General features: G+C 44.3%; 1 protein-coding gene across 2 annotated transcripts in view; it reads left to right on the forward strand.

Moving 5' to 3' along the window:
* Positions 1 to 664: 664 nt before the first annotated feature.
* LOC119388269 (conserved oligomeric Golgi complex subunit 1) overlaps positions 665 to 15,574 on the forward strand; it is a 98,782-nt gene continuing 83,872 nt past the window's right edge. The window contains exons 1-9 of one of the 2 annotated variants that reach the window (XM_037655947.2): positions 665 to 934; positions 1,006 to 1,050; positions 1,162 to 1,228; positions 1,665 to 1,747; positions 2,842 to 2,911; positions 4,181 to 4,348; positions 11,684 to 11,818; positions 13,909 to 14,080; positions 14,411 to 14,470. In XM_037655947.2, coding sequence (XP_037511875.1) covers positions 852 to 934; positions 1,006 to 1,050; positions 1,162 to 1,228; positions 1,665 to 1,747; positions 2,842 to 2,911; positions 4,181 to 4,348; positions 11,684 to 11,818; positions 13,909 to 14,080; positions 14,411 to 14,470 — 883 coding nt within the window. In that variant the 5' untranslated portion in view covers positions 665 to 851. The remainder of the gene's footprint in view (positions 935 to 1,005; positions 1,051 to 1,161; positions 1,229 to 1,664; positions 1,748 to 2,841; positions 2,912 to 4,180; positions 4,349 to 11,683; positions 11,819 to 13,908; positions 14,081 to 14,410; positions 14,471 to 15,574) is intronic. The other variant, XM_049413895.1, reaches the window with a different exon arrangement.

Genomic DNA, 15,574 nt, shown 5'->3' on the forward strand with positions numbered 1-15,574 from the left:
TCGAAAGTGGGGCCTCCGCCCCCCCCCAATATTTCTCGGGGGGGGGGGGGGGGGGCTAGCGCCCCCTTTGCCTCCCCGGTAGATACGCCTATGTGGACATATGCTGTGGGGAAGATAGGGAAACGGCGGAGCATGTTCTGATTGAATGTGGAGATATCCACTCAGGTGTACGTTTGGGCACGAGCCTACATGAAACCTTGTGTTTCAGGGACAACAATGGAAAGCTGAACACACCCGCGATTGAAATATAAGTAAGAGACGGTTAGCGTATTGGTGGCAGAACATTAGAGAGAAAGGACAAAAATAAATATTGCAAAAAATAAGGACATTCTGCCGTAAAGGGCAGAACATGGGCCGAGAATTCACGTTTTTTTTCCCCTGTAGTAAGATAGATTTAATCGAAGTAGAGGCATTATAGCCAACATTAAAAAAAAAAGGAAGAGAAAAAGAAATATTTTCTTTTTTTTTCTTTTTTTGTCGTGCCTGGTGGCACATTTGTCACCGCCCGGTTATAAAGGGGACGCTCATAGAATCCATCCATCCATCGAACTATTCTTAGCAAAGAAATAAATTGTGCCACGTTTGTCGCGCACGCGAATCGCAGTTTGGCACACTGGTTCTGCGGTATCGAGCATGGTTTCGAGTCGCATCGAGTCTAGCCATTAGCCATTAACCCCTGCGGTTACTGCGGTTTCGTGTTCTGTTGTGGTCAGTATTGGTTTCGCAAAACAACGTTGCGCCCTTTTCACAGTGCCGAACAGAAAAAGAACAGGCTGACGTGATCTCATGGAACGGCTGTGCGCGGAGAAGGAAAAGTAATCTTTGCTCCGTGTTGGAAGGCAAACAGCGCCATGAAGCTGGTATCTGGTGGCACAGACTTGCTCTTTGAGCAGTACAGCATCAAGCAGATCCATGAAATCGAGCAAACCATTAGGTGAACTGTTCGTCTTACTGCGTTCTATCGATAAATGGGAGGCAGTGTATGACATACTTTGTTCTTCACAGGGCTGATATCGAGAAAAAGAAAGAAGATCTGCGGCAGATGGTTGGGTAACTGCTACGTGACTGTTTTTGTGACCATAGCGTTCCAGTACCGATAAGCTGCTGTGGTGCGTTCGATTTGCCGTGTAACGATCGAAAATGTTATGCTTGCTCTCCCAGGGAACGGTACAGGGATCTTATCGAGGCGGCCGACACCATCGGTGTAATGCAGCGAACGTCTGCTAACGTAAGTGGTGCACTATTCTGCTTCGATGCACTTTTGAGCTTGCAGTGATGAAAATATATTTTCCAACCAACGCCCCTGCACACCGCAGATGCTTCCGTGAGGGGGGACATTCCCGGGATAATTTTTTTGGAAAGCCTCCGTGACGCTCCGGCACCTTCGCCTAAACGTGGAGGGATGAGCGCAATTGGAACGGGAAAAGCATTCTGTGAAAGAGAGCCTTTGGTTGGTACTTGAGGCGAAGACAACTCACAGCCCCCGTGCGTTTTTAAGTGACATGTGTCGCACTTATCTTAAACTATTGCCCATAACTAACAACACTATGTTGGGAATTCCCGAAGTAAAACTTGAGCTCACTATATTTATGGCCATCATTGTGCTCACGTTATGCAGTGTGCATTCAGTTCACACTGTTGCAGTTATGTGCGTTCCCTTGCAGGTGAAACGGTATGTGGCCCAATTAACGGAACAGTGCCAAAGCCTGCAGGGCAAGCCTTCAACACCTGTTGCCGCTCGACCTGAGTATGTCGCTTGTTTGCATGCTCTCTTAAATACCCAAACGTTGCATAGGCCTTATTTTCTGGTGCCACACGATACACTTCCTTGTGGAACCATGATGAAGGTTCACCCACTTGGTTTCTGCTGGCCAAATGTGCAGTAAGCATGAGAAAGAAATATCAACAACTCATCTGGCAAAGGCCAAATGTATCAAAAGCCCTATGCCATGCTCGCTATAATTTTTACCCCGTTTGCACACCCCTAAGTCCCCTATAACTGTTGGTGTGCAAAACTTGAAAAACTAGTAAATGGTAGTGTCTAGTGTGCCTCGATGCGTATGCCCCCCTTAAAGTGTTGCCATTATTTAAAGGGGGTGATGCCCCCCACGCCGCCAATTTTTGGCCAGCGTCCCGCGCCTCACCACTATGTCTCAGCGGCACCATCGTAGAGCGGTGAGACGCTGTGAGCACAAATATGGCAGCTGCATTGTAGTCCACACCCTAAAGCGGAGAAAGCACACATGAAGTAGTGCTTGTCACAAAGGAAAATGAATCTTTTTTTCGGGTGGGCAAACAAACAGGATTTGTGCATGCTTTGGGTGCAGTGCCAAAACGCATATGCTGGTTGCCATAAAAGGGGGGAATAGTAATATTCTGGATACATTAATCGTTGTCAAAGGGTCATTCTGCATGATGTTGTTCCTATGCACACGCTGCATAGGGTTTTGCAGTACCATCCCCAAATTTAATTTCGGAAATTTTGTTTAGCGATTATTGGAAATTATGAAACATATATGGCACACACACAGCTAAGTCATGAGTGGGAGCTGACCGATACCTCTGAAAAGTACAAGCTGTGCCTTCTAATGGTGTAACCTATGCAGGTGAAACATGTTAGATAAAAATGAAGAATCGCCACTTGTCTGGGAATATCATGGAGCTACAGCTGGGTACGCACATCAGAAACTTATGTGATTTTCCTTTCATTGGTTGAATAGGAATTCCTCCCTTTGATGGAAATAGGTTGGTCATAGAAGTCTTTGAAATCACCAAATGCCGCGAATAAAGTGAGTACTCCAACTGTGCTGACTCAGCAACTGCATGCTTCTTGTGTTTCAGACACTGGGCACTGTCCCACCACTACACTGTCCTTGCACAAGTGAAGCTCTTGGTGGACCTCCCTTCCAAGGTGCCTCTCCCTCAAACACTGTCAGCAGTGCTGCTGTAAATGTAATTCTCAACAGCTTTTTAGATAAACTATACTTTGGCCATGAATCATTGCTTCTGGCCAGGCATGTAAAGGAAAGTTCGCCATCATTTAAAGTGACCGGAAGCATTAGTGTAGGATTATGGTGTAGTGCAGCTAACGCAGAATGCAAGAACACAAAACAGACACACACTTGGTGCTGTGTTAGGGGCACCTTAATGCTGTGCTTTGCTATACTACATAGTTTTCACGGACATCACCACCTGGGCGAATGGGTGGCCGCCATGATGGTGAACTGCCACCGTGCCATTGGGTGCGTGTGCCAGTCCGGTATTTTAACATTGTGCGGGTTCAGTAACAGTACATGTGCGATGATTGGCTGCAGTGTGAGAAGCAAGTCTGCCACACTGAAAACGAACATAGAACCGGGCTCTACTGCTTGCCGAAAGTGATAACTCAGCAGTACGATCAGGGGAGCGTCCCTGGCTCGCTCGCATCGACAGAAAGGACGTCAATAACCTGGCATTATGACTTTTGTTTTTCTTTGAAGTCAATTTGTTTGAGTCTCTTGCACTCTGTCTGTGCCAGAGCAATGTGCAGGGAGCCAGACATTTGTCTTTGACTCTCTGGTGTACACTGTTGTCTCTCTCTCGTGAAAAGTGTTGCACAGAAATACCCCATAAGGTGGACAAGAAGATGACCATTGCCATAGCTCAGACGGTCGAGCATCGGACGTATTATCTAGAGGCTTCAGTAGGTTCAGTCCCTACTGAGAGAAAGTTGTCTTTTCATTGACTTTAATTTCTTCACACTTATAATTACTACAGTACAGTACAAAGGCTACAAATAACGTCTTCTACACCTCTCTTGGCATCATTGTCGGTTGGTCTGCATGGGCACATATGATGGCTGTACCGACCCACTATGAGTGAGATTGTGATTAATAATGGTCATCTATGCACAATCCAACCACCTTGGTTCAGTTAGTCAAGTGCACTTGGCATCATGGTGCGCAACAGGCTGTAATTCCGATTAAGATGTGAAGATTGCAGTTGAGTGGATCCAGATGGAGCAAAATCCATCAGATGGCCCAACCCTGTAGCGCCAACGAATCTGGATAGGATTTGGTCACGGTCAGAATTGCCGTGAGACATAAATGGCTTACTGCAACCAATGTGTCAACCTTCGCTGGTTGTTTTAAATTGTGGGATTTCACTTTGTGATCGGCGTGCCTGTTGATGTGACCTGCAGCTGTGGGGTGAAGCCGAGCGCGAATGCTGGGGTCGTGCGGCCTGCCTCCAGCGCCTAGGCCAGCATGTCCTCTGGCACCTGCAACTGGCCACAGGGCTAGAGCCATGGAAGGCCCTGGTCTCTCGTCAGGGCACCTCCCTCGCATCCCTTGGACACTGCTTGCTGCAGGTTGGCACCTATGAATGCGACAGTTGCAACACATCTAGCGAGGGAACCTCCATACTGCTACGTTGCAGAGCATGGAAATTCTGGACAATTTACTTGCAACACACTCCAACACAAGGCTTCAGTGATTGTACTTGAGTACACACTGAAAGTATGTACAAACATACTGCTAACATTTTACCGTCACATACAAGGTTTTTAGAGCTTCTTTATGGTTGTAGTTCTGCCATCGATAATTTCCACATGTGTCTAGCTTAAAGTTGAACTTGGAAAAAAGGAATAAAAATAGAGTTGACTAGTGATTTATCACTGGCCCTTTGTTTTTACCCACCTAATTCACCTGCTCATTTCATTAATGTATAACAGCAGCTGAAATTTTCCCCAATATTAGGCGAATATTTGATAAACACATTACACAAACTTTCGTCATTTATTTACACAGGTCCTTCTTGCTCTAACTGTAGTGCGGAGTGCCTGTTCTGTGCACTCATACTTAAGCAAAAAACAGTAAAATATTCATTATCAGATCAATAAGTGCTTACAACAGACTGGCTGAACATGAGTAATTTGTAGGCTTGTGCGAATATTCGAGCACTTCGAACGAATATTACAGTATTCGAATTCGCTTCGAAACGAATTTAAATTCTAGGAAATTTCGAAGTATTCGAAATGAAGGAATAAACATATATAAACTGCATGTAACCCCCTGTAAAGGTGGTTTCACTGCAGTGGAGATGTGCTATACCGTGAATACACCTTTCCAGGAGAAATCCGCACTGCCGCGAAGCCCCACTTCAAGTTTAAATGAACATACAGTAAAACCTCGTTAATTCAAAGTCACTGGGACTGTGAAAAATCTAATTAAGCGGGTTTTCGAATTAACAAAACATGCAAAAAGCGGAATGCAAGGAACTTTGAATTACTGGAAGTAATCGGAGGTGGTCGTTTGCTGTTCCTGCTAGTTTGCAGCGACAAGGGTTATGTCTTCCAGCAATACTTGGTCCCAATTTTGCCGCTAAACCGGGGAAACGGCGGGCCTCGCTGCTGCCAGCGTAAGAAAAAAAAAAAAGAAACGGGGATAAAAACGGTCTCGTGGTCAAGTGAAATGCGCGCCTGCGGAAAAGACGTGCTTCGCTGCAACACAGTGGTGACACGCGGGCAGCATGTCGCCTGATCCTCGCAGCGTCAGCGCGTCATGATGCGACCATTGGCCCATTTTTTCTGGTAAAATAAAGAATTTACTAATGACCAGTGTGACGGAATCTGCGATGTGTTCTGGGTGGAAAAGATGTCCATTGAAGTTTTTGAACTGAGTTTTCGAAGTAGGCGTTGCAGGCGAGTACTCCGCCAGCAGTGCAAGTGCGCAAATTGCCGGAACAACCGCCATTCGGAGGCTCGCATACATCGCGAATTTCGTCAGACTGCCTTTTATTAGTTTCTCTATTTTCCCAGAAAGAATGGGTAAATCATGACGCGCTGACGTTGAGAGAAGCATGCGTCATGCTGCCCGCGTGTCACCGCTGTGTTGCAGTGAAGCACGTCTTTTCCGCAGGCGCAAATTTCAGCTGACCACGAGAGGGCCTTTTGTTTAGTTTTTTTCTTGTGCTGGCAGCAGCGAGGCTGGGATGCTTCATATTGGAACTTTAGCGCACACACACGAGGACACACAAGAAAGATGCTTCACTTGTCACTCATTAGTATCGCTACATTGCACTGCCTTGTGGCTCCTAAGGGCCATCGTTTCTGTGGATTTGCAGCTAAATCGGGATCGGGGAATGGCACATGGCACCCAAAGTTTCGAATGAACCGGGCTGGTACTGACCGCCGCTTCAAATTATCCACTCAAATTTACATTGCAAAATACGGGGCCAAAGAAATCCTTCGAATTATGTGGGATTTCGAAATAACAGAGTTCAAATTAATGAGGTTTTATGGTATTACCCTCACATTGATTCATCATTTTTTAAGTTTAAAAGCTTGTTATACCGCCTTATATGCTCCAAGTATAGTAAATTTTAAAACGTAACATATTTTACAGGTTACCACTTGCATTCTACCGAAAGTCAAATCCTGCTCCTACTCAAAAGTTGCTTCCACTTCCCTTTGAACCAAAAAGAATGACATATGCATATGCCTCGTTTCAACTTTAAAACTATTGCACTGGTTAGTTGGGTCATGACAAATATGCTCATTTTCCTTTATAGTATGTGATATAAACTATTCGAATTCGCTTTGACCAAATCACTATTCGCTTCGAATTCGCTTCGGACCTAAAATTCACTATTCGCACAAGCCTAGTAATGTGTTTTCAGCTATTCTTATCTTGCTATATTCATTCATTCACTTATTTTTTCATTTTCTTTTTTTTATCGTAGTGAGTCACCACATTATATAATGTGTGATATCTGCCATTTTGCTTTCCTTGCATTTTGTTCTTGTGCTAATTACACAATTGGCATGCAGCTTGCCAGATCTGTTGAATGGTCCACAAACTATTGCGGGGATGGCAAAAGAATGGCACTCACGGACAGCACAAGACTTGGTGATGCATTGTTGAATGACGAGTTTAAAGGAACCGATTTTTGTGGCACCCATTTTTTTTTTTTCGACAGAACGCTTACTGGTCAGAGAATCCAATTCAATAGAAGTAATGCAGAAAATCTTGTGGAATATCTTTTGTTGGAATTTTAAAGTATTTTGTGATCACGCATAACAGTAGTAGGTGAGAGCAACCACAGTCAAACTGGCATATAGCAAATCAACATATAACGAAATACCCCTTAAAGTATCTTTGATATATAAAATATATCAAATTGCCCAAATGTTGAACTTTTCTGTGATCCCCATTAGACTGGATATATCGACTGCTTATGCCAGAATTTGTCAGAAGCACACAGTAAGTGCAGCTGTAAATACGTGGTATTTTATTTATTAAGCACATGTTCACGCTCTTCCAGAGTTGTACATAACGCGTTACAAGTAATCGATTTCTTGTAATCAATTACATTTTCTTGTAATTTTGTAATATAATCGATTACTTTTTCGAAACTGTAAAGTTCTGGGTAATTCAATTACATTTTCGAGTAATTGATTGCCGGTAATCGATTACTTTATTTTTTCCAAAATCAAGTTGTAACCAGTCTTCTACGGCAGTTCTCATCCCGAAAAATATGGGACGGGGCCCACAAAGCCTATTTCTTTACCTTTTCCTTGGCCTTACTGGCAACGCCTTACCTGAGGGCCAGCAACAGCGAAGCGCAACACTTCATAGAGGACATGGACACGAGCATCGAAGCACTGCGCAACTACGAGCTGGTGCGCAATGTGTTCCTACGTCATAATACCGCCCTTCCATTCAGTGCGTGTATTGATTCCTTCAGTGCATGTATTGAGTATTCAGTGTAGGAGCTGACCTCTTAACGAGGAAGCGGGGAAGAATCAGCCACAACTTTGAAAAACAAGTCTTGTTGAAAGTTCATGGTGTCGAACGCTATCATTTCATAACGCCAGCAGGCAGAGAAAAAGTGTTCCACACTTGCCGTCATGGCTACTAGCAGCGCTAACTAACACTCCTAAGCTTAACATGCGCATATATGCCCCATAAAGTGGACAGGGGGATGACCGTCGCTGTAGCTCGGTTGAGCATCAGACGCTAGAAATGTGCACGGGCCGCAATTTTGCGGCCCGGCCTGGCCTAGGCCCAATGCTTGCCAGAGGCGGGCCAGCCCGGCCCAATGATGTATAGAGGACGGGCCGCCCAGGCCCGGCCCGGCGTGTCATACCCAAGGCCCGGCCCGACTCAATCAACGATGCAATAAAGAACAAGCCAACGGAAAAATAAAAATGTAATTATTAAGAAAAAAGCATGCCATCCTTCCCTGTAGCTTCTTTTTTTTTTAATTGTTGATAAAAGTCGAGACCGCCTGAGTGCAAAACTATTCACAAATTATTAGACGGCCCGCCCGATGACTTATGCCTGCCAGCCCGAGCCCGGCCCGGGCCCGTCTAAATTTACACCGGGCCGGACCCGGGCCTTCGGTCAAGCCCAGGCCCATGCACACCTCTATCAGACGCATTATTCGAAGGTCACAGGTTCACTCCCTGCCAGCGGGAAGTTATCTTTCCGTCCACTTTACTTTCTTCACATATACGTCGTAATTACTACAGATGACATCCTCTGTACTTTCTTTGGCTTTCTTGCCTGTTAGTTCTAATTAACTGTATCATAGAAGCCACAGTAGGCCTCCCAGCCTTCATGCAAGCCTCCAGCCTTCTCTCTACCATGAAAGCTGCAGTAGTTGGTGGTAGTTTGAGTAAACTTGTGTTATTGTGTTACAGCGATAAGTTTTTGAAGGAAAGTAATGCAAGAGTAATCGATTACATTTTTTTAACTGCTCATTTACTTTTCTGGGTATGTAATTGATCACTGTAATCAATTACATTTTAGAGGAAGTAATTGTAATTGTTACTTATTTTCTGTAACACGTTGAAGTCTGTGCACTTCTGATGCTTGAGTTATTTCTGCTTTTGCGGGTTCCTTTCCAACTGCTGTAGTCGTGCCATGTTTTTAGCCAAGCCAAGTTCTTGAAAGCAAAGTGACACTTCTACGCAGGATGTAGAAGTGGCACTTTTATACTTCTACGTAGGATGTGACACTTATAGGTAGGATGTAGAAGTGTCACTTTGATTTTTGGAAGCATGCTGTCTTTTTGAAACCTGAGCGAGCTAGATAGAAAAGTTTTACCTTGCACACGGGATCAAAACATTGAACGGTACAAAATAGGATGCAAAACAGCATAATGTACATCACGATGCAGTGATGGTTGCCACAATGATGCACTTCACTTATTGCTGCAAAGGTGGCATCAGTTGCAAGAATTCCTGGAATTGTACTGCAGATGGAAAGAGCACATATTCTAGTAAAATATAAATATTGCACTTGTAAATAGTACGTACAATGCACTTGACACAGATACAGTAATTTGTGGTAACATATAGGGCCTGGAAATGCTCGTACCAATTCGTTACCATTAAAAAGAAGTCAAGTAATCGTCCATGTAGCGAAAAACCTTAATAATACAGTTACCTAAGGAGTCCTCTAAGTGTTTGACAATCTTGCTAAGGTGTAAATCACTACGAATTGGGGTAACGAAAGAACGGGTGCGTATTCCCGATTTCTGCTCATAAGCACCTTCCTTCCAACCAACCAGCGTCGACTTTAAGTACATGGATGGGGTTCCTAGAAAAGCCCCCGCAGGGACACCACATTTATCTGTGAGAACAGTTTCTTGCACTTGCTCATTAATACAGTCTTTAACACATTTTAACAAACCTTTATGCGACAGCGAGTGATAAAGATGCACAGTACCCATCCTAAAAGCTCTGCATCTGCATGCATTCTCTTCTGTCTGAAACTGAACTAGTGCCTGGGAATTATGCATTCGAAACGGGTATGAAAAACGTCAGAAAAACATAGCTGAGTAGTTCTTCAGGTAACTATCTACATTGAATTGCCAGGTTCTTACCTCTGAAACAATAGCTCAAAAAGATATTTCATGCTTGTGCATTTTCGCTGAAAAATACAATTCTAAGGTGAGCGATTTAGCTTTCTTCACATTACTTGCTATCCTATCAAGATTATGTCGCCACAAAAGGTTGACAGTGCGTTGCCTAACTACCGGCGGTTTGAGTTTTACAGTCTCAAAATTCTCTTAGGCACAGGCATGCTTTGTGTTGGGCATGCAAGAAGTTTTTGTTTTTCTTCTGGTTGCAAGTCAGCTGTATTTTGACATTTGACAATTAAAGTGGCAGCTCTGTGTAAAAAACGTTAACAACGTGCCGCCGGTGTATTTGACAAAAACATTGGCAACTGGATTTGACAGGGGCTGCAAATATTAATGCAGATGTCACCTTTGTTTGCGCTGTGGGGTATAGCTCTGTTCAACACGTTGCTTTTTTTGAAGTAGCAGAGGTGACGTGTACGAGTTAGTGTGTCGTACTAATACATATACCCTTTTTAACTGTACCAGTGACTAAAATGTAGTTGAGACGAGTGCATTCACTGACCGCTTGATCCGTACTGGTTTGTCCTGTAAACTGTGCTCCCCAACTGGCGTCGAGCCCAACCATTCGTGGTGTGATTTGTGAAATGGTCAACTAAGTACGTGGACTTCAGTGTTAGTGCGGTGCCCCCTTTAATGGTATGCATGGGAAAGCATAAAGGCGTGATATGGCGGGTACCAACGAGTGTGTCAGTATGACTTATTGCCGACAGCCCTATCATAATGAGCATCTTCAGCTATCCGCTCGGAAGTGCATGTGCTGCTGGCAATGCTGTGAATGTACTGCACGCATTTGATGGGCGTTAAACGTGCCGCTTACCTCCTTGTGCGGGACCGCCAAATGCACTACGGTGCACCGCGGTTACATGCAGTGCACTTCGCTTGCAGTAACGAAAGCGGCTCGTCATTGCCGCATAGCCCCCAACGAGATCCTCTTAGAATTTCTATCGACCTGCTTTGCAGGTTGGTATGAATTCGCCATGCCTTGCAGGTTTCTGCTGAATTCATTGGTAAATTTCGTTGAACCTTGTCTACGAGGCTAAAGTATGATTGCATCCATGCTGAATGGTTTGTACAGCTTTTTGTTTTCTGTTCCAAAAGTAAGCTTTCCTTGTTATACTGCTCTAAATTTGGGGTTTAGTGCACAAGAAGTTTTTTTTTCTCGTACTTGCTCCAAAAGCAATGTTTTCGTGCTCTGAAAATTGCTCCAGATCCTGTTTTGGCTGTTAACCCCTGTCCTGTTCATATGGGTTTTTCCTCCATAGCAATATATTGTTTTTCATCGGGACTATTTATGCATTGAAATTAACAGGAGTCTGTTGTAGTTTCTGTTTATGAACAATGGGTTTCATTCTATCACTACAAGTAATTATCTTTTTATGGCGTTGTCGGTGCCTTGAACATTCACATTGAGATGTACAGTGCTCGTCAACTGAAACCCGAACAGCGGCAAGCCTTCGCATGGTATAGTGCGCACCGTCCAGTTACTGCACTGCGCATATGCGGGCCTGTCCATGGTGATAACTGGATGGCGCGCACTATACCACTGCAAAGGCTTGCCGGTGTTCGGGTTCCATTTGACAAGCACTGTACAGGCTGTTTCACACTTAGGGGAAAACTCGGAGCGCATTACAACGTGCTCCGGGTGTCCCCTAAATGTGAAACAGCCTGTACATTGCTACTACATGCTAAAGTGTCTTGCTTCAAAAATGCTGGGTGGACCAGCAGAGAACTTTGTTTCGGAGCATGTCTAAGCAGGCCTGTCTCTGATTCTCAGGGTTGCTGGAGAAGACTTCTGTCCTTGGAAGCACCAGTGTCGTGGGAGGCCCAACTGGAATCTCTCACAGGGCTGGCACTTCTCCAGGGCTCCTCTCTCACCGAGTTGCTTACACAGTTATTGGAGCGGCGCCTGGTCAGAATGTCTTGCTTATCTTTAGCATTGAGCAATACATTAAGAATGTAGTGCTATTGAAATGGCTGTAAAACTTTAAACAATGCACACCATGCTCATCTTAATAATAACAGTCACGCTTCACAATTTCGTTGCACATCATCTGAGTTATCGCTGCATACTAAATTTTAAGGCTCTGAAACTGTAGGTCCTTGTATCAAGCATTCAAAGCCTCATTTTAGGCACAATAGAGACTGAAATAGGCACCATGAATTATCCGCAAGGCACAACCAGTTTTACTTATTGAGTGTATGTAGCCAATTTTTATAGTAATCAAACTTGCATACCGTACTTACACAATTCTTGGTCGATCCATTTTTATGTCTAAATTTAAACTTCAAAGTTGGGGGGTTGACATTCCATCGAAACCGAAACTACTGCCAGTAATGTACAGCCTTGCTGTATGGCCAGTAACGGCGGGACAAGTGAGACTACCAAAGTGCCGAGGTGCCCGTTACAACCAATATCACCTTCTGTATCTCATCTTGCAGGATTACCAAATTGATTCCCACACATGTATTACAAACTGTGCTTCCTAGCATGAATTAGCAGCTGTCCGCAGGTTACGCAAATGTCATGGCACGCACTAGACGAGAGTCTTTAGTGCCGGTACCGCATGGGTCTCTCGCTGCCCGCAGACACCCGATGTGCGGATGTGGCGTGAGATGGCTTCGCTAAGGGCAAAATGCAATGCATTATTTTTTGTCTAAGTTAATAAATCAATGGGATAAAACGTGAGCAGGTCGCATTAGTTCTGATCGCTCGCGGAAACCTACCATATATTGCCGATTGTAAGTTGACATTTTATTCATAAAATGACCTTCCACAGTTCGGGGGTTGACCTATAATCGGAGTGGACCTATACGCGGAATCGCAAAGTCAACTTATATGTGGGGTCCGACGAAAGGTCGTCGTCCTCGGATTTCCTGCTATTCGACGCATCGACAACATCAGCCGCAGGGGCAGTGGAGTCGCGGCAACAGCTATTTCCCAACGCGCGCGCGCCGCTTCCGGAGCCAGACATTTTTGCGATCTGCCACGACGATCGCTGAACTATAGTAAAACTACGCGAGGCGAAACTACGGAGCACGTTTGGCTCACACGATGGCTCACACGATGGCAATGACCGTGACTGCGTCCTTCTCTCAAGCGACGACAAGTCGTAAGCAATGTTTCACGGGCAAATAAATGTTTCTTTGCATCACTCCCTCTTCTGAAAAACTTATTGGTGAGCTATGACCGCAGCATGAGGCTGTGTTCGGAGTCAACTTTTTTTCCCCTGGAAGGGGTTGCAAGTTGGGGGGTTGACTTATAATCGGCAATATACGGTAAAATGTCCTTCACAGAACCCAGTTTAAGAAACCATGGGCTTGCATGCTGTTTCAATTATACAAGTACAAGTACTGTAAGCGCGAAGCTTGCCCTGACACCATAGGTAGAGCCAGTTGTCTTGCTGGTCTTCTAGTTTGAATTTTTCTTTTTTTAAAATCTTTTTTATGTGGCTTTTGTGTTCTCTGGACTTGTTGCCTCAGCTTGGAGTGCAAGGCGAGAGACACCTTTTCGGACGAAACAAGATGGTCATTCCAAATGGCAGAAAATATGTGAACTTTGTGAACACTTTTCATTCTTTCACTTCTGTCATATTTTTTCAACCATTTGCGATGACAAAAGTATTTAGGCAAGCTGGGCACTGATTCAGTGAGAATACTTTTATAAAGCACAAAGTAGCTGTAGATGCCAAGAAGAAAAAAGATCTCCATGTTATTTTATTTTGTCTTTGAATATTTCGTATTCACGTACTGAGGGCCATACTCTACAGTTTTTTGTATGGCCTTGCCATAAAAAGACTTCTTTGCAAGAATGCAAATATGCAATGTTTGTAGCTCTAGCAGCCTTGCCTATTGTACCTGATGAGCCCGTTCGAGTATCGTGCAGTCTTTGCCACAGTAGCACCTTCATGACTGTCTGGAGCTACTCAGTTAAGTGGGCCGCCATGAAGAACCCTGTCAGCATGCACCACTCGTGTGTGGCTGCGTACAATACTGTTTCAGGGCCTTGTGGATCAGCTGGTGGGATCAGACAGTGTCTCCATGAGGGAGCAGCTGTGTGGCCTAGCCACTCTGCTGGTGTCCACCCTGCAGCTAGTGCAGGCTGCTTTCCTGACTTCACAACCAAGTGCCCTGGAGTCACGCATATCGGAGGTCACGAAGAGCAGTGCTTGTGGTAAGGCCTCCTTCACTGCTTTCTGTGCTGATTTGCACTTTGATTAAAACAACTTTAAGCAAGATATATATTGCTCAAAATTACGAGAGATTTGCAGTAGCACCACATTTCTTGATCTGTACTGCTTAGTAACAACCATTGCATCGTTTATTGGTAATCTATTTGCAGCATCTTATTTGGCCCAGTGAAATTATGTGGAACTGTTAGAAAAGAGAGAAAGAAACATTGAAAAAGCACAAGTTAGTAACCAGATTGCCACACAGCTGACTGTGCTTGTGGCTGTCTCGAGGATTGGCCAGTACTCGGGGTCACATTCGTTACTTTTTTCAGCAGATCTGGTCAGCTTCTCGGAGAGCCCATCATTCCGCTATGCTCCAGCACCCGTACGAGGTGAGAGTCACATGTCTACTTTTCTATGGCTGCGTTATCATTTCGGAATGCATGCCTTTGAGAAAGAAGAAGAAGAGAACGTTGTTGTTGCTGGTCTGGTTCTGGGGAAGACGTCAACACCTGGCTGTCTGTTTTACTTCGCCCGTGACATTATAGTCAAAAAGAGCAGTGCTTTTCAGTAATGCTTGTCATAAAACCAGTGATGGAAGCGTTGCTCCAAAAGAGAAATGCTGCTCCAGGCTGCTCCAAATTGTCACTTTTGTTGGTAAATGCTCCACACTTGCTCCGAAATGGCACCGGCAAACTGAAAACAATCAACTTTAAGCACGTGACCATCCAGCGAGCCTAAACGAAACAAAACACAGGCTGTCTACTGTCCTAGTATGCAGCTTCTGTACTGGCTCCATACTAGCATATTGACAATGCCACAAGTAATGGCACTGTTGATATATATCCGATTTAGCTGTATATTTGTACCTGACAGGCAGACTATTTTGGTGAAATGTGTGTTACAGTAGTTTGATATCTTATTGATTACTAACTGCTGGTGTGGCAACTGTGATGTGTGACTGATTACATTTGCCTCTTTATCAGGTCCGACCACATCTTTGCCACAAGAACTGCCATTTTAGGTGGTTCCTTTTTCTTTTAATTTTACATGCAGGCTGTTTTGGTGAAATATGAAAACAACAGATTGCTTTGCTCTTGACAGATTATAAACTGCTTTGCATGATTGTGGTTCCTTTTATAATTTGGGGCTCAGCTTTAGCGGTTTTATATCAGTTCTTCCACAAGTACCCAGTATTTTAAATATACGGGGTGTCCCAGCAATCTCTAGCCAGAGAATAAAAACATGCCAATGCACTCTATGACAATGCGACCAAATGTATGTTGCTAACTACAGTTGAACCCCTTTATAAGAGACACTGATATAAGAGACACGTGGGGTATAAGAGACACAAGTGTGCTACATGAAAGTGAGGGTTGATAGGAAAATGCATAACTTAGTACCCTGCTTATAAGAGACACCTCATATAACAGGCAAGAATTTCTCCCCCATGCGTGCCTCTTATAAAGGGGTTCAACTGTATTGCATTGAGTAAG

The sequence above is a fragment of the Rhipicephalus sanguineus genome, chromosome 3 (assembly GCF_013339695.2).
Source record: "Rhipicephalus sanguineus isolate Rsan-2018 chromosome 3, BIME_Rsan_1.4, whole genome shotgun sequence".
In the NCBI taxonomy this organism is placed as follows: domain Eukaryota; kingdom Metazoa; phylum Arthropoda; class Arachnida; order Ixodida; family Ixodidae; genus Rhipicephalus; species Rhipicephalus sanguineus.